Source organism: Manis pentadactyla, chromosome 16, assembly GCF_030020395.1.
Source record: "Manis pentadactyla isolate mManPen7 chromosome 16, mManPen7.hap1, whole genome shotgun sequence".
Classification (NCBI taxonomy): domain Eukaryota; kingdom Metazoa; phylum Chordata; class Mammalia; order Pholidota; family Manidae; genus Manis; species Manis pentadactyla.
In genome coordinates this window covers 74,034,060-74,052,768 of record NC_080034.1, presented here as the reverse complement: position 1 = coordinate 74,052,768, position 18,709 = coordinate 74,034,060, and the positions used below count along the sequence as shown (strand labels likewise).

The 18,709-nt window shown below is 47.5% G+C and overlaps 1 protein-coding gene across 2 annotated transcripts in view; it reads left to right on the top strand.

Annotated features, from left to right (window-relative positions):
* The window catches only part of LOC118907941 (uncharacterized), a 279,544-nt gene extending 262,147 nt beyond the window's left edge, over positions 1 to 17,397 (top strand). For both annotated transcript variants that reach the window (XM_057494123.1, XM_057494122.1), the window contains exon 6: positions 16,447 to 17,397. In XM_057494123.1, coding sequence (XP_057350106.1) covers positions 16,447 to 16,886 — 440 coding nt within the window. In that variant the 3' untranslated portion in view covers positions 16,887 to 17,397. The remainder of the gene's footprint in view (positions 1 to 16,446) is intronic.
* Positions 17,398 to 18,709: the final 1,312 nt, after the last annotated feature.

Here is an 18,709-nt window from a genome sequence, read left to right as displayed (position 1 = left end):
TTACTACTTTTTCTGAATATTTAAAGATTTGATTTCCTTTAGATGATTTAATATTTGGGATCCAATAGAGAGAATTTTATTCTCAGCCACTCTCTTCTCCTGGAAGCTTCACTCAAACCTCCTCTCGTCCTATAAAGGGTCCTGTCATGAAGCATTCGAGTAAGAATCCTGCTTCTTTCCTTGTCACCAGCAAACCAGGCTTGTCATGAGTCTGTTCTTTCAGAAACTGATTTGAGTTATGTTGGTTTTGGCCACTCCATACGTATTTCTCTCGTAAAAGAATGGAACCTGGCTTGTGAAGTCTGTGAAGGCTAGAAGCTGGATTTTTCTTTTTGCATGAAAGGATTTTTAAAGGCTTGAACCATTGTTTCCTGGAGTATGTTAGCATATAGGGACTTCTCAAGGTGCCGGGCCATGTCCACAGACCTCATGCATGTCCTAGATGATTGCGTATCACATGCCATAATTTAAAGTAGGTTTTATGGTCGTTCGTTAATCCTCCCTGTTGCAGGGCTGATTGACACATTTAAGAAGTTGTGGGCAAGAATTGAAGGGCATACCCCTTTTAACATTGCTTCTTTCCAAGGCACATTGATCAAGGTCCCCTGGTACTACCCTGAAAGTCAGGCACGCCCTCTGGCTACAGGCTGCCCCCCTTTTCTGTTCTACTCTCGTTCATGGTGTTCAGGAGGTCTCAGATTTCTGATCACAGCTCTCCTGTGAACACTAAGTGTCTTTTCTTTTCTGTCCTCACCATGCTGCCCATCGGGCTACATAGAGAACTGCTGCCTGCCCACTGCATTCCAGAACAGGCCCTGTATACATCAGTTATCCACTTTTCTGCCCCCATTGTGTCCTGATTCAGCAACGACAATCTGAGCAGATTGTAGCTTGCCACTCTAAACAGTATCTGTGCAAGATTTCATTTTGGGTCTTCATTCCTGTATATCAGTTCAAGAGTGCTGTCACCGGGCCCCAAACTAGTTCTCTGAAGACACATACACAGTGTCAATGTTTGGGCATGGTGAGAAAGCCCACCCTGATAACTGGGCTACAAGGTTGCATGTTAAGAGTTAAATTCCCCACAGAATGGATATGATTTATTATGAGTAACAGTTAACCAAAATTTTTTTGTAAATATGTGACTTGAGATTACAGAGCCCCTGGATTGTAGTTTAAGTGGCCTCTGGGAAAAATATGAAAGGCAGGCCTAGAAAAGAGTTGTGCCTTGCTAATCAGAAGCACAATTGGGGTATTGTTTCCTGTTTTGACAAAGCTGTATAAATATAACCAGGTTAGTGACTAAGGAGGTATAGAAAAGTCACAAAGGCAGATGTTTTTGTCGATGCCTGCTCAAGCATGTGGTGGGGATGCACTCCTGAATCAAGGGCGTGGCCATCACCGGGAAGACTGCGGGCAAACCGAGCGCTGGTCATGTGCCAGGCATATGCTGTACGCTTTGCGTGGTTCTCGTGGGTCTTCAGGATGATTTGAGCTGCCCTTGCATTCTAACGTATGCACATTTTATAGATCAGGAAAATACAGCTTAGATTCAAGGATTAGCCTAGTAATTCACTTATTGCAAGCAATTCAGTTGTAGAGCTGGGAACTGAACCCAGGTGCGAGGTCTCCTGGCCCACAGTCTCCCCACGTGTGCCATGTGATGTTCTTGTACCGAGACTATTTCACACAAAAGAAACTGAAGATCTTCTAAGTGCTCACATAACCCATAGAAATGATGTAGCATCAAGACAGCCGAGGCACAGAAGGGCCCCTCCACATCCCTGCCTCCTTCATGCCGCCTTGAAAACACCCCCTGCTCCCGCCCCAGCTCCCTGGCAGAACTGGCCTGTTTCTGGTCCCGTTCGCATTTGAGTGTAGTGTTCACCAGCCTGGAGCTGTAGCTTGTCTGGGATGGAAACAGGCATTGGTCAGGTTGATGGGAATGTCTGGGTGAACTGACAATTGCATGTCTCATTGTAAATTAATAGATTGACGTTCCGATTAAAATTTGCCTTTCTGTCTTCCTTGCCTAGTAGGGGAGAGCTCATTTACGTGCTAAGTACAGGCATATGTTTGCTTGAAAATATTCTTTGATAAAACAATAAAATGGCCTATGTGTATGCTTCTACATTTGTGGGAGTAAGGACTACGACTCTGGATCTAATAATATAACTAAATATATGAAGTCAAGATGCCTTGTACACTCCAACATCCTTTAAATGTTCAAATTTATATTGGTAAAAATAATAATAACGGTAACCAAAAGCAGAGTCACATTGAATAAAACATCCACAGCCATGTTGAGTTTCAGAGGGTCTTTGCTTCAGTAGATGTTCTGAGCACAATTCATTCATCCAGCAACTACTTCTTGAACATCTTGACGAGGCCAGAAACCGGATGAACGTGTGGGGCGTTGGGCAGAGGGTAAGAGCTTTTCTGTCAAAAGATCAGCGTATGTAGAGTATCTAAAGTGAGAGAAATACGGCATAAGAGTTATGGAAGGTGGAGAAGCACTAGCTTCTCTTGGCTTTGACGGTATTTTAGCCTCGCCCTTTTCTTTGCATTTCTGGCAACATATTTGTAGTCTCCTCTGCAATTAATCAGTTACTCAATGTTGGTGCCCTCAAAATCTTAATTCCGTTATATTCTCCACCGTCTCCAGAATCAGCCTCCCCTTCCTTGGCTTCTCATGGGGGTGGCTTGGTGTGACAGGTAAGACCGTGTGCACGGGGACAGAGTGCCTGTCTTTGGTTCTCAACTGTGTGACATAGGGAAGCAGCTTAACTTCTTTCTGTTTCATTACATGCTAAATAAGGATACTTATACTTCCGGTCTCATCTAGTTGTTGTGAGGATGAAAATGAGTTCCTGTATGTAAAGTGCTTAAAGCAGTGCCCCAAAAATAGTAGATGCCCTGGGAACGTTTAGCTTATAAAAGTCTCCACTTCAGCTGTAAAGACACAGCAAACTTGGTGTATCCAAGATCAGGTGCATCAAATAGGATTCTGGTGTTTCCTGGAAGGAGAAAATGTCTGACCGCTCCCAGCCCTCCCGCCCAGCGAGGGGCTGGGCCATCCTGCTGTTGACGCAGACAGTAAAGTAGGTCCCATACTGTGCGATCTCTTTTTCCTCTGATTTTCAATTTATCACTGAGCCTTGGGAGCTACTAAATTTCTGTTAAGAGCTTCCATTTCTCAACATATCCACTGCCACCCCTCACATCTCTCATCTTGGGTACTACCCAAAGCAGTCTTCCTGCTCCCGCTCTGTCTGCTCATCACCTCCAGTGAGTCTTGCAACCAGAAGGCCAACCTGATCATCTCCCTTCTGTTTTAGACCTACACACGGCTTCCCATTGCTTTTGGGGTAATGACTGGAGTCCTTGATGTGGCTGAGCAGGCCCGGCCTCTGAGGGCTGTCCAGCCCGTCTCCCACCCCACTGCTGTGCTCCAGACGCACGCATCCATGCTCAGCTGCTTGCATGCACCCTCGTCTCCCCCGCCAGGGGCTTTGTGCGGCGATTCCCCTTGCTCAGAGGCTCTCCTCACTCCTGCCTCATTTACTAATACATTCTTATGCATCAATTAGATCTCAGTTCAAATGTCATTTCTTCAGGAAAGCCTTTCCTGACCTCCTAGTCCACCTCAGGTAACTATGCCATAAGCTCCCATAAACTAAGTTCTCTTTCAGAGCATAAGCCTCAAATTTTCACCGGAGTTTCATGTAGGAGGTGGTCTCCAAGACCACCCTCATTCCTAATGATTTGCCATAAGGACTCAACAGGTATGTTAGACTCATGGTTATAGCTTATTACAGTGAAAGGAAGCAAATCAAAATCAAAGTGAAAGCTGGACTCCGAGAGGGACCAGGTGAAGGCTTCTGGTTGTGCTCTGTAGAGGCACACATACAGGGCTCAATTCTCCCAGCAACAGCATATGCCAACATAAGCCAACTGTTGCCAACTAGGGAAGCTTGCTTAGCTGCTCAGTCTCCAGGCCTCCTGAGGTCAGATTCATATAGTGGGGCCCAAAGCCTCAGGCTTACAGAAACGGGCTTACAGAAACATTCATTCACCACAAATCCCGTTGTTCCATGAGCTGCCTGGGGTGGAGCAGAGCCTCTGGCAGCCTGAGGCACCCTTACTGAGTGGAGAACTGCAAGGACTCAGGCCCTTTCTCAGTGCCGTGCCAAAGACCACCCCTGAGGATTTGGGGAAGGTGCAGAGTTTGGGCAGCACAGGCCTGCTGCGTTATCTCTTTCCTGCACAAGTATCAGTAGAGCTATTTTTTGATGGATGCCTGTTTTCCTGGCAGAGTATATGGGAGTGAGATCTGTTACTGTCTGTACTTAGCATAATGTCCTACTCTTTGTCATGGCTGCTGACTAATAGCTAATCATTTGTAAATATTTGTTGAATGAATGAATAAAATCTTTTTTACTGCCTTTATTTCCTTCCAGTCTGTTCTGTGTTCTACCTTTCTGTCCCATTTCTTTCATGTCATACGCTTGTGCTCATGAATGATATGTAATCAGTACCTAGAATATTTACTAAATTCCTGTAACTCCAGTTATATTCCTATGCCTCCAAGCACTACACTGTATTGTAAATAATTTTAAAAGGTCAGATGTTTTTCACAATTATACCTGAAATACCTTTAGTCCATATAATGGACTGTGTGATATGCACCTATAGCATCAGAGCTGTTTCTAGGAGTGTGACCGACCCAGCACCTGTCTTAAGAATTTCAGCAACCACTCATGAGTTCTGCTTAATTTTGAAGCCATTTTCTGTATAATGAATTTTATCCTGGCTATATCATAAATAAAGAGGAATGTCCCCTGGAACAAGAGAGTATGTCCACATTTTCTGTGCAAGATAGCAGAAATGTCTTTCAGATGACCCTCGGCATCCTAATCTTCAAGGTGTATATGACATCCAGGCACTTTGCTCCACCCACAATCTCTTGCCAGGAGATAAGAGGTGGCAGGTCCCATTCTGGACAATGAATTTGAATAAATCACCTTTCAAATTTTCTTTATTACGGTAGTACTGGATTATAGCCTGAAATATAAAATAACCAAGACTCCATACTAATATAAGAAAAGATTGAATAAATAAATAAATGGGAGAGGAGAGATGGTGATCTCCTGCAGAGGTATTTCAAATGGTGTGTGTAGATATTCTGTCCCCAAGTATATGAGGCGTAACCCCCTTCTTGTGTGGGGGCTGCACCCAGTGACTCCCTTCCAGAGAGGAATGGGTGGGGGTGGTGAGGAAGAGTGACTTGGTAGTGGAGAAATAGCCAGGTGATCACCGTCCACATCAGCATAAGGCGCGTGGGTGGCACGTGCCCCCAGAGAAGTGTGAGAGCGCAGTGGCGCTTCCCCTTTTCCTCCCCCAAACCCATAACTCCAGGCAAACCATGAAGAAATCATAAGACTAACTCGATTTGAAGGGCCTGCTGCAAAGCGCCTGAGCCGTGCTCAGGGTCATCAGAAACTAGGAGAGTCCGACATGGCACATGTGAAGGACACATAACACATGTGGTGGCCTGTCCTAGGCGGGAGCTAGAGCAGAGAAAGGACACTGGGTAAAAAACTGGAAACTGAATAAAATATGGACCTTAGCTCATAATACGGCATTGTTGTTCATTGTGACAAATGTAAAATGTCGATAATGGAAGATAGTGGGAACCTTCTTTATTATTTTCAATTTTTCTATATATCACAACTATAAAAGTTTAAAAATACTAAAAACTCTATTCTCTCTGAGAGTTTCTATTTAATATCAATGCTATTTAATGAATCTTGCTTATCATTTTACATGTGTTTGATCAAGAATTAACCTCAAGTTTATTGGAGTTATGCAGATTTTTTAGAATGTGAATGTCATGATGTTGATTTTTCTGCAACAGACAGAAACCATTACATCATTGTTTAATTTTTAGGGAAATAATTCTGTCCTTTGAGATTATGAATTTGCTCAGATTCTTTAGGAAACTAGGAAGGTTCCAAGATGTTAGGAGTCAAAGAGTATGTCCAGGTTGGAAGGAACAGCCTGAAAGCATTAGACTCGCTAAAAAACTGGCATAAAACTGGAAACAGTATTTTCGAGAGCAAGAGTCCAGACAATGTGTCTGTAAGATAGACTTTATAAGCTCAGTTTGATTAATTTTTGTTTTTCCGAGGATGTGGTTCTTTTCTGTAATTATTTTTCTGTTTGCCCTGACAGGCTATCTAGTACTGGCCGCCTTAAGCCCTCTGTGAATTGAGTTATTCTCAATAATACTCTGTATTATGAAGGCATTATTTGGGTGGCTGTCCCCTATGATCTGGTTCTTTGGAGCCTTACATAAAACAGGTGGTTCTTCCATCTCATCAACGTTTCTTATTGTCTGAAATCCGCCATCTCTTTGACTGCGGCTGCTCAAACTCAGTTCGTCACCGATAGGACCTGTGCCCTACCCTGTAATGTGCTCCAGTTCGGCTTCTTATCTGTGTCTGGGTCTGTCTGTCAGATAGCCCGAGTCCCCTTGTTCTCAGAACTTTACCGGCACTCATGCTGTGCGGCGATGGGTTTCCTTACCCTGATTAGTTCCCAAAAGCTTGGCAGCAGCTGATGTTACTGGCTTGGCTCTGAGATGGTGCAGGCAGCCCTGATTCCTAGCAGAGGTGGCACTGACCTTCAGCGGGTGCCAGGCCGATGCCCACACAAGTGCCAAGGGCCCTGCCCCGCGATCCTTGGGTCAGGCCTCCTGAATGGCTGTCTCTCACTTAAATGATGCTTTGAACTCGACCTGTTGTGCCGTGATTAATCTCAAGAGCGCCGGCCCCAGAGCCAGGAGGGCTGGTGCGAGCCTTGCCTCAGTCGGACGTTGGTGTTTCCCCCTTGAGGGAGGCAGTCAGTCTCTGAGGCATGTAATGTCCTCACCTGTAAAGTGGGGATAATAGGGGGCCTGCAGAGTTGTTCTCAAAGTCGGATGAAATATTTCTAGGCTCCTCTAGCAAGCTGTGTTCTACATCACGGCTGTGTAGTATGTGCGCACTGGCGTCTGTATTGTCACTTGACTGGGCTCCTCTGCCCTGCCTTTGCTTTGCCCCTCTGGCCTGCTGGCTGCTGCGCCCAGCCAGGCCCCAGTGCCACACGCTGACTGATACGGTCACGTGTTTCCCTGGTCACTGTCTCTGTGGTATGAGCGAGCTTGTTAATTCTTGCACCCTGCTTTAGTTCTCCTTAAGAGCACTATCAGATGCCATTTGATTAGTTCTCACTAGTGTAGACACATAATTGGAGATGATTAATATTTTCTTCCCGGCATTGTACTGTCGTTCTCATAATATTGAGAAGAGCTGGACAGACCGAGCAGGGTGGGCCTCGGGTCGTGCTCGGGGTCGGGGGGGGCAGAGTGCAGGGAGGGGTGGGGTGTGAGCCGGGTGGGCACTGGTGCCGGGACTCTACAGCTGGTGGCCCGGTGGGCAGCCCGGCTCCCCCGCCTACTGGCTGTATGTCTTACTCAAGTTGCTCAACATCCCTCTTGCTGCTGTTTCCTCATCTGTAAAATGGGGTTAAGAATAGTGCCTAATGCAGCTTCTCCTGCATTTGATGATCTTACTGTTAAAACTGGCTTCCTACAGGCTCAGTAACCTCAAAATAGTAAGGTTGTCTTTATCTTTTCAGTGTACCCATAGAAGTAAAAGTTTCTCCTTTCAAAGTAGTCATACTAAGCATACTAAGAGGTACTACACTTATGTCTACATATCAACATTTTGGACTAATTATTTAGACATTTTCTTTAGATTCTGTGAAACAGCATTCTCTCAAATATCTTCAGTAATACATTTTTGTCTTTTGAATTAGAGTATCAAAAATTAGAGCCAACACTTAAATTTAATCAGATGACCTATGTTGAAAGTCTCTCTTCTGTATATTTGTATAATTTCATAAATTATATAGCTTTATAATGTTAAAATATATCATGTACATATACTATCCATCTACATGTAAAATGTGTACTTGAGCACAAGAGTGTCAAAAACCATTGTTTAATGTAAACTGAATTATTTTCATGAAAAAAGTCAATCACTAAGCCATAATTCACTTTAAAAAATCACAAGGAATATCTCTTACGGTCCAGAGTTGTTTTCTAAAAGCATAATTGAATTTTTGACCTCATGGGATGAATTCCGTGTGCATTCGGACAAATGGAGGAAAAAATGGACACCTCGTCCTTCTGGTTCTACCACTCTTCCCTCCCTTTCCGTGACACCGTGACACTGCAGCCTGGCCCTGGGGACCCCAGAAGGGCCGCCCGGTGCAGGGGAACTGCGCTGCAGCGAGATGCCTGGCCCTGCTGAGCGTCCCGGCGCTCGCCCGCGCCTTTTGCTTCAGGAAGGTTCACTGCTTCAGCAGCCAATGACATGCCTGCGTGTGTTTGGCACCCTAAATACGGCCACTTTAATTATTTTAAAGTTTCCCTTAGAATTGTGCCTCACTACTTGAATGGGTTGTGGTTGTTTGTGCTGATTGCATCTTAGAGTCTCTGTTATGTGGACAATAAGCTCATGTTTACACCTTTTGTTCACGTCAGATGCCATCAGGCACTTAGTCACGTAGCAGTTTGCTACCTCAGTGTATTTTGCAAATACCAAAGAGCATCAGTCTCTGTGCCCACTGCCCATCAGGCCTCTGCGTGCACTGTGCAGCCATGCGCCCCTTCGGGCTCACTGGTGTGTCCCTGAGCCCACGGCCTTAGCTTGGGAGCCCTGTGCCCGACTCTGGGGCAGCAATTTCACACTGAGACGGTGTTGTTGCACCAGGCACCCTGTGTGTGGCAAGGCTTGTAGGGATGAGATTGATCAGGAGACAATATGACTGGGGGTCTCCAGGATCGTAGGCAGCTAGGATGCTTTACATGTTGAAAACAGAAGGTCTAAAAAAGCCGAAACCCTTGCTGATGCAGAAGCAGAGAGTGTCACCACTTGGATACTCCGAGCCATCTCTGAGAGAGGATGATGCTGAGGCCAGAACAGAGAAGAGACACATGCAGAGAAGTGTGGGCCAGGACTGGGCTCTGACTTTGAGAAAAATCTAGCCCACTTTCTAAGTTTTAGTTTTAGTTCTTTTGATCTAAGAGGTAAGTTGCATCTTCTACTACACACTTAGTGGGAAGATAGCTGGTGTAGTCTGCCAGGGTGATGTCAGGAGGGCTGGCACATCTCAGAACCGCCCTGGGGGCTAAGTGACCCTAATGACCTGTCTCCCGATGGGCAGGGCTCATTGTGGCCCAGTACCACCACCCTCCCTTCTGGCCCAGAATGTGGGCAGTACTCCCACTGTGAGAACTGCTGACTGACGTCAGGTAACTGGTGTCCTGGCTCTGGTTAAAAAATGTGAAAAGAAACTAGATCTTTCCAACCTAAAGCTCTTTCTGCAGAGTGAATTAAAGACATTTTAAGAAGACATCTGATTATGAGAAAGTGATGATATTATATTCTGACATTTATTTCATTCCTTACTTCAAACCTAATTGGTTTACCCATCCAAAAACCATTATTTTATCAGAGGGTAAGGCTTTCAGGCCCTGCAGGCAGATGTACCTCATTTACTGAATTGGCATATTCTTCCCAAGGCAACTCTGGGCATATGAACTTTTGTTTCATGAATGTGCCATTCACTTGTTTTAGGATAATTTAATGTAAAACTTATTTACTTCCAGTGAAAGTCTTTAAGAAAACTTAGCCAAGTGTTAATATTTATGCTATTGCACTATGTAAGAGATTTTTAGCAATTTAATTAAAATTCTACATTAATATAAACAGTTCAAATGCTGTGAAGCTCAGGGTGGCTCTTGTCCAGCTTCTCATTTTGCAGCTGAAGAAACTGAGGATTGGGGAAAACGCTGCTTAGCTGTAGTCATATAGCAAACACACAGTTCATGGCAAAACAGTGCGAGGGTCCCAGCTTCTGACATCAGCCCAGTGCTTCCGGCGAGGCCAGGCTATTTGACATAATCAGAGGTATTTTTTTCAATGTAGTGTTGTTGAAGTATCAGAAAACTGGACGGTGCCCTCATGCCCTCTGAGAACTCGGGCTTCTGTCTTGCTGTGGAAGAGGTGTGTGTATTTACAAACACATTCATGTTTCCTTCAAGGATAGTTTACAACTTCTCCTCCATTTTTGTGTATGTTTTTAATACCATAGGATCTATTACATATGTGGTAACCCAAACAACAAAAGCAGTCAAATAATTGCACAGAGTCACTGATGGCGACAGTGTGGGGAGGTGGGACATGTGAGGCAGGGGCACAGGTGAGCCATGGCGAGGTGGGACACGTGAGGCAGAGGCACAGGTGAGCCCGGTGGGGCAGGTGGGACACGTGAGGCAGAGGCACAGGTGAGGCCGGTGGGGCAGGTGGGACACATGTGGACAGGCACAGGTGAGCCATGGGGCAGGCAGGACACATGTGGACAGAGGGACAGGCGAGCCCAGTGGGGCAGGTGGGACACGTGTGTACAGAGGCACAGGTGAGCCCGGTGGGGCAGGTGGGACACGTACATGTGGACAGAGGCACAGGCGAGCCCGGTGGGGCAGGTGGGACACGTACGTGTGGACAGAGGCACAGGTGAGCCCGGTGGGGCAGGTGGGACACGTACGTGTGGACAGAGGCACAGGCGAGCCTGGTGGGGCAGGTGGGACATGTGTGGACAGAGGCACAGGCGAGCTCAGTGGGGCAGGTGGGACACGTATGGACAGAGGCACAGGCGAGCCTGGTGGGGCAGGTGGGACACTTGTGGCAGAGGCACAGGTGAGCCCGGTGGGGCAGGTGGGACACGTGTGGACAGAGGCACAGGCGAGCCCGGTGGGGCAGGTGGGACACGTATGTGTGGACAGAGGCACAGGCGAGCCCGGTGGGGCAGGTGGGACACGTGCGGACAGAGGCAAAGGCGAGCCCGGTGGGGCAGGTGGGACACGTACGTGTGGACAGAGGCACAGGCAAGCCTGGTGGGGCAGGTGGGACACGTGCGGACAGAGGCACAGGCGAGCCTGGTGGGGCAGGTGGGACACGTGTGGCAGAGGCACAGTTGGGCCCAGGGAGTGACCCGTGTGGCATGTCCACAGGAAAGCAAAGGCAGATTACGCTGTGCTCATTGAGACTTGGTCTCTTAGAAGGAGGGAGGTGATGCTACTGTTAACTTTGTGGGTCCATACCACGGGCCTCTGTGTTCTGTTTTTTGTGGCACGTCATTCAAAGAGCTATTGATAACAAGTGTGTTCACAGGCTGGGAAATGGCTTGTTGATGAGAAGTCACAGAGTAGTGGCTAAAGAAACTGAAAATGCTTTGGGGCACAGAAGAAAAATCTGAGTGGGTGATGACACATTCCCTCTAATATTTATTGGACCACCATGTGGAAAACACACTGGACTTGAGCCCCAAACTTCTGATTCAAGGGCCAAGAAACGGAAGCCCCAGTGAGGCTCCCAATATCCCGGAATTGGGCCTTTTTGTCTCAGGGCACTTGAATGATCCGGCTGTCACATGCACGTGGCACAGCGGTCATCTGCCTCCCTGGGCACTGCACTTTCAGTCGCTGGAGGTGTTCCCCCAAAGCCTGGGTGGCTGCGTGGAGGAGATATTTTAAAGGACAATCTTCACAGTTTACGTCTGTGGTTGGACCAGATGACCTTTAAGGTGTTTTCCAACACCTGGGGTTTCATGATTCTGTTTCTCCTATGCATTGATGCTGGGTACGTGTCACATCGTTTGAACCAAAGACTGAACGGACAGGAGCACAGTTTGGAATGTTGATGGCATTTACATCTATTTTGTGTTTCAATTTCTGGAAGTGGTCTTTGTCTTTGAGGTGGGTTGGTCCCTGACCTTCTGTAACATTTGGAGCCCAGCCACACTGTCTTTGTCTGCTGTACAGAGCATGGAAAAGCTGACTTCCTGACTGTGCTCTGCAAAGGCGAAGGTCAAACCACTCACAGGTGAACAAACACAGTCCTTCCACCTCAGACTTGCCATTTGGCCCCTGGAAAGTGGACCAGGGTCAGAATACTGGGCAACAGGAGGGGAAGTCAGTGCTCTTCCAGCAGCCAGCGATTAGTCACCTTGTCAGTCTGCTCTGTGCAGAGCTGATCCTACTCAGTGTCCTTTTTGGGGAAGTTAGAAAGCAGGGCATGTGATTTTAAGTCCAGCAGCCTACCAGATAGGCCTACAAACTCTTCTTTACGCTCTCATCACGCTCATCATTGATATTTCCCAGGATTGCAAAGCTTAAACAGTGTTCTTATTCACTTTGGGGACTTAACGAGTCACACTTATTGAATATTCATATCATCCAAGCTATTTCATGCATGATGAGACCTCAGATTGGCTCTGGTGGGCTGACTTCCTTCCGAGGAGGCGTATCCATTTTTTACTGACCTCTGCTATTCTTTACTGTCATCAAAGGCAGTAGGTCCCCCTTGTCCAAAGGCAGGGAAGTGTCTTCCTGGGTGAAGGTACTGCAGACTCCTTAAGGACCCTGGCGGGGCCTCACTCACGGTGTCTCCCTCCCGCGGTGCTGAGCACACTGCCTTATGGTAGCCGGTCCGCGAAGCACGTTTGTGTTGAGGGTCACAGAATAAAACAGTGACCCCGCTCATGTAATAACCCATTTACTCAAAATTGTTTGCTTTTGAGATTCAGGTTTTCTTCTTACTATTTAAAGATTCCTAGACTTGGTCTAAAGCAATGTAAATACTCCCAACATAAATTTTCATTTTCGTTTCTCCTTCAAGAATACAGGAATAAATTCAGCTTTGGCTGTATTTTTTTTCTTTCTTTCTTTCTTTTTTTGGTCTCTAGTGTAAGCAGGCTCTTGAAATGCCCTAGTTATCTAACATTGCTCTTGAATTTCATTTAGAGATGATATACTAGCCTTTTACTAAAATATATCTGGGTATTAAAAGCCCAATACTTTACTGCTGATGAGAAAGATTATTAACACTTTTTTTTCCCCAGCTCTAATATGAAGCAATAAACCCCTTTTTACTTCCAGAGCCAGAGGCAGTATATCACATTAACCTTCATTAACTGCCTAAGAAATGAGGTGCATTTGTTAATTTAGTATTCGGTTAGCTAAGATTGCATGAGAAGTCTGAGAAACTTCTGGGTGTATCTCTTTGCTACATATAAAAATAAAAGAATGATAAAGAACGTTAGCACACTGTGTTGTGTTCCTGAGGGTGACGTTTGGATTAGGGACGAGACCCGGATGAGATGGGTCTGCAGGCGAAGGCTGAGGTGTCTGGGGCAGGTGGAGTGGGACGACCAGCCTCAATCTAAATAGGCCTGAGGAATAGCCTGGAGTGTGTGTTGAGGGGAAGCAGGTGTCCTTGAAAATCTGGGCCAAAGGTGGAAAGAGGGAATGAATTCTGCATCTATCTATATACTTTCATGATGGATCTTTCTCCTTGGATAGCCTACGAAATACTAAATTCTCTGTCAAGTTTTTCCTTATATGTAGTGTCACTTTTAATTTCCCCATTTCTACTTCCATTTAGTCGTTCATCATTTTTTAAAAAGCATCAAGCATTGTGCTAGCTACTGGGGAAACAGAGATTAATGACGGAACTCCTAACTGCTTTCTTTCTTCATTGAGGCTTGAAAAAACATGCAGTCAACTTTGCTGTCAGCATTCTCCCCATTCCCTAGGAATCTCTCAGTCGTGTCGTTTCTGTCTTCAAGAATTGTCCAGAATCCATCTCAGCCTTTCTTCTGCCACCACCCCGGCTCAGGCACCGTGCTGAAAGCTGGGATTTCTGAGCTCCTGCATCACCTCCTGAGCGCCTGTCCCCGCCTCCCCGTCAGTCTCAGCCACTGGCCGGGCTCACTGCCCTACGGTCTGGCAGCTCCCATGCTCATGATGAGGGTAAATGCTTTCACCTTACTGCGTGTCTCTCCACCTAGTTCCACTTCTACAAAACTAATACTCTTTTTGAGCCAAACCCACCATTCACACCCTCCCTGCACAGTTGCATGCCCTCGGCCTCTGGTTCCCTCCCACCGGCCTGCAGCCCAGCTCAGGGCCCAGAGGCACCTGACCACTCCCTCGCTGTGCGATCTGGGGCAGCTTCGAGCCTCTGTTCTGTGTCCTTGAGAAACGTTTGTTGAATCAGTACTTCCTGGACTGATGTCAAGATCCAGTCGGTTCGCAATGCGATATGCTTAGAAGAGAGCCTGACACCTGGCAAAGAGCAGTGTCTCGATGTCGCTATTGCTGTTATTTTTGTGACTCAGACCCTGCCCGCTATCCCGACCAGATATCTCATAGCTCCCTGTAAATTCTGTGGTTCTCTGAAGACTTTTCCCAACGGTTAGGTAGAAGTAATCTCCCTTCTCAGCCCTTGTCGGTTACTACTGATCTGATGCCCATTTCGCAGACAGATGTACACCTATTACTTTCACAGGATGTAAAACTTGAGAGATAGCTAGCAATTGAGGACCATAAATGGAGAATGGCACAAGTTCCATGGATTGTACATCCCCTGGGGGCAGGGGCAGCACCCCCATGTCTGTTTCTCTTACAGGGCTTTATGCTTAGTTATGAACAAAACTAACCCCAAATTATTTTTTCTCTGGTTCAGTGGATGATGTACCCAGAACATCAAAAATAGATCAGTCTATCTCAATAGATAACGAACAATCAGGCAATAGGGTGTCTTTACAGGTAGTATCCGAATGTGAAGCAGTAAGGGTCCACCCTCAGTTTTGGACAGAGGGTTGTCCAGGCCATCTGGAGAGGGGTTCTGCATGCCATGGACACGTGGCCTGGTAGGACCAGTTGGGAGACATGGAGGACAACGGTGGTAGAGTGGAACAGCCACTGACTGCCGGGTGGCAGTCCTGGGTGACTTTGGAGGGCCCACACTGGACGGTCATCTCCGAAGGAGGAAAGGCATGTGCAGTTTCGAGGCTGAGAGCCCCCTGAGAGTGGAAACCGTAACTGTCCTGTCCGCCAGCAGTGATCCCCAGGTCCAGGACGGCCCCTGGCTGAGTGATGAGCACATCCTGAAGGAATCCACGGCCACCTCCCCTGGGTCTCTGCAGTCCAGTGAGGCATGCTGTAGACAGTCCTTGCCACCCGTTTGCCAGTGCTCCGGTCCTGGTTAGTTGGCATGGTCGATTTTTCTGAGCAGGCATACCTCTCACATCACAGGCAGGGTGTCCCACACGGGCAGCTTGTTTGACTCCCGGATGAGTGGCGGGCTGTACCGGACCCTGAGGCCATCTCTCTCCTGCCTGCATTAACATAACTAGAAAACTGCCTGGTGGTGCAGCACCTCTGCAGAGAGGTGCTCCAGAAAGCAGCTGTCCGCTCTCGCCCCACTGAGAAGTGGCAGTGTCTGTGTGGATTAAGGGCTCCAGCTGCAGCCCTGTGCAGTGTTAGAAAAATATCACCACCATTTGCCAGCATGAGATGCCAACCTGCAAATAAGAGGCAGTCAATTCAGTGAAGCAGAAACAGTTCACTTGTTTTTAATGATTACTTGTGGGAGAACTTTATTGTTTTGTGTTTGTATGCCTTTAAATAAGAAATTGCTTTTTTTTTGAAAATGATGAAAACCATCCCGTCTCTGTTCCCAACAAAGGGACAAGCTTTTCCCTCTTGGGTGAATATTGCCTGCACCACTCTCTGAAAAAAGGGAGCGGTCTTGGCAAGCATCTTATTAGTCTAAAAAATATATTATTCAGAATGTGCGTTCAGATACAGATTGCAGGGAGAGGTAATAGGATTGGTTTTCCAAGCCCGATCATGCTATGAAGACATGGTGTGTGCTTTTCAGGAATCCACTTAGGTTTAGCTTTGACAAATTCAAGCTAGAAATAATATTGCTGCCATCCAGCTAGTGTCTGTGGTACAGCGTCCTCAAAATGTCTTCAAGCATCGACAGTGTCTTCAGGCTGTGCGAATGTGCAGAGAGGAGGCGTGCATGCATTCACAGCCTCTCCTCAGAGATGCATTCTTGTTCTTTTAAGGGACTTTCTTCCCGGCCACAGTGACAGGGGCATGTCTCACGTGGGGTTTGTGTCCCTCCGTCTCCCCCTGCCTCGGAAGCAGTTGACCACATCAGCAGCCAACTGCAGTCGTCATGTGGCTTCTCATGTGACGCCGGGTCTGCAGCAGTTTGGAGAAGCGCCTTTGTGACGGGCATGCTTGGACAGGAGCGTTTAGGGACAGAGGAGATTTTGGAGGGGGTGGGGAGGCCAGCAAACCCAGAAACATCAGAAATAAAAGTCGCACGAAGTACTCTAATCTTATGTATTCCTTTTCTTTTGAAATTTGATTTTAACTCTTGCTTTTTTATGGTTTGTGTCTGTTTTTTTCACCCCCGCAGGCGCTGAGCCGCGCTGTTTTGTGTTTCTTTCTGTTTTTTTTTTTTTTTAATTCTGAAGCCAGACCGTCTCTCAGCTCCAGGGCTGCATCGCTGCGGGCACGCCGAGCTCCCCTGCCGTCGGCGCCCGGGTGCACCGTGCGCACCTGCCCTGCTCCGGACCGTCGTCTGCGCGCAGGAGGACCTCTCTGCCCACGGGCGCCGGGCACGCGGAGGACGGCAGCCAGGGTGGGGCGGGTAGGAAGGACGCCGAGCCCCGGAAGGGAGGTGAGGCATGTGCGCGCCCGGCCCCCGCCACCCTCCGTGCTCCCAGGGCTCAGTCCGGTAAGCTGCGCCTTAGGTGGTGGCGTGCACCCGGGAGTGGGGCCGAGGATGGAGACTCCAGGTACCTGCGGTGTCTGCCTGAGCAGGCAGAGTGAGGAGCGCGTGGCGACGGGGACGCGGGTGCCGGCTCACTGTCTGCTGCCTGCTCGGCGGGCTCATTCTGGGAAGATGGCATAATTTATAGCCTGGCATACGGATGGAGGAGCTGTGGATTGCAGTCTGGAAGTCCCCGGTGCTGTCACAGAGGAAACTGGTGGACTCGGTGACTGTACCAGCGTCCCCAGAGAAAACTGCAGCCTTGCGGCATGGATTTAAATGCATGTGCATGCGTGTAGAGATGTGAAGCCAAGGTTTCTGACCGTTTTGCACAGGAAGTCTGCCACTGCTGGATCGGGCTTGATTGCTGCTTGTATTTTCAGCTTCAACTTAACACCCATTTCCTGACTGGCTGGAGAGCATGGGCCGAGCAGCTGCCTGCAGAATTCCTTGTGACTGTGAAAGCCACCGCCTCAGCTTTCACTCCTTGAGGTTCCCAGTGCTCTCTGCTGTAGGACTGATGGTGGGGTGCTGTTTTCTTCTTTTACAGATCCTAGTAAACACAGCTGTATTCAGTATGGTGAAAAATTCTATCCTGTAAATAGAAATCTGATCAATTTAATCAAAATAAATGTATCCCAGATGACTTTGAGACCAGCTGGCTACCCCAGGCTTCAGATGACTAAATGTTCGGTGGAGATGGATGCAGTGTTACATTTCCATGTTTTAGAATTCCACGATCAGCCTGTAATTAAAAAAGAAAAATCCTTTCTAAGGAAGAGACAAGGCTCTACCAGCCTGCAGCTGTATGGTTAGGTACCGGTGACAGTGGGGAGTCGGTGGGGTGGCATGTAGAAGGGTGTGTGCCATGTGGCAACGTGTGGCCATATAGAAAAAGCATGCGTCTAAACTTGCTGTATGGAGAGGTGACCGCCCTTGAGCACCTCTGCTGAGGTGAGGTTGGGGGAGGCACCCGAGGCTTGTTGTGGATTCAGAGGAGTGAGCTGGGGCGCCCCAAGCCCGGCTAGGGGGAGTCAGCTCCAACCTGGGCTGGGTAGCTTCCCCAGCTGTCATGGGGAGCTCTTCTGAGGCGCCTGTCTGGCCCGTCCACTGCGTGTTACTGTGTCTACAAAGGCAGCTTTGTGTGTCGGGTTATGTTTGGCCAGCTGTTGGCGCATTCCTGCGGGTGGGGCTGGGCGGGGATCCTATTACTGTACCTCCCAACTGTAGATCTGTGTGCATGGGAGTCACAGGGAGTGGAAAGAAAGCAAGGTGGAGAATCCAGTCACTCCTGCCGCTTTCTCCAGATAGTCCTAGAGTGAATCCAGAAGGGCTGAAAGTGGAAAGAAGGAAGGGGGTCTAAATCGGGCTGGGGGTGGGATATGAATCTGAGCAAGCGTAAGAGAGAAAAACAGACTTAGGACTTCAAAGCTGCATAGACAAGCAGAATGTCAGCAGCTTGTAATTAGCGGTTCATGGTTGCGTCAGTGGCTGTATCTCTCCAAGAATAACGACGTGATGTGTGCCACAAAGTGAAGAAGATAGTCATGACTAAGGTATCAAACCCAGTTCAAACAAGGGCAAGTGGATTAAGGAATTTTCTATGTTTGTAAATCAAATACTGATGGATTCCGCTTTGAAGACTTGCTGAATTATGAATAATTGAAGGCTGAATTGTCAATCTGTTGGGGGGGATGTGTTTATTAAATGAAACTGTGAACCCTTAAGAATTCAGATTAATCATGCAAGAAAATATCAGTGCATACCCCATCAACACGAGGTGTTTTCCCATCTCCTCCCTCTGCTTAAACACACATTTTGTTTGCTTATTTTGGTGCATTATTACATTCCAACAAATATGGTCAGTTAAATCCTAGAATTCCCATTTTGGAATTCAAAAGCTCCTCTGAGGGTCTGGTGTGCGTTGCTGGCCCTGGTCTAGACCCTGAAGGAGCCCCTGAGGC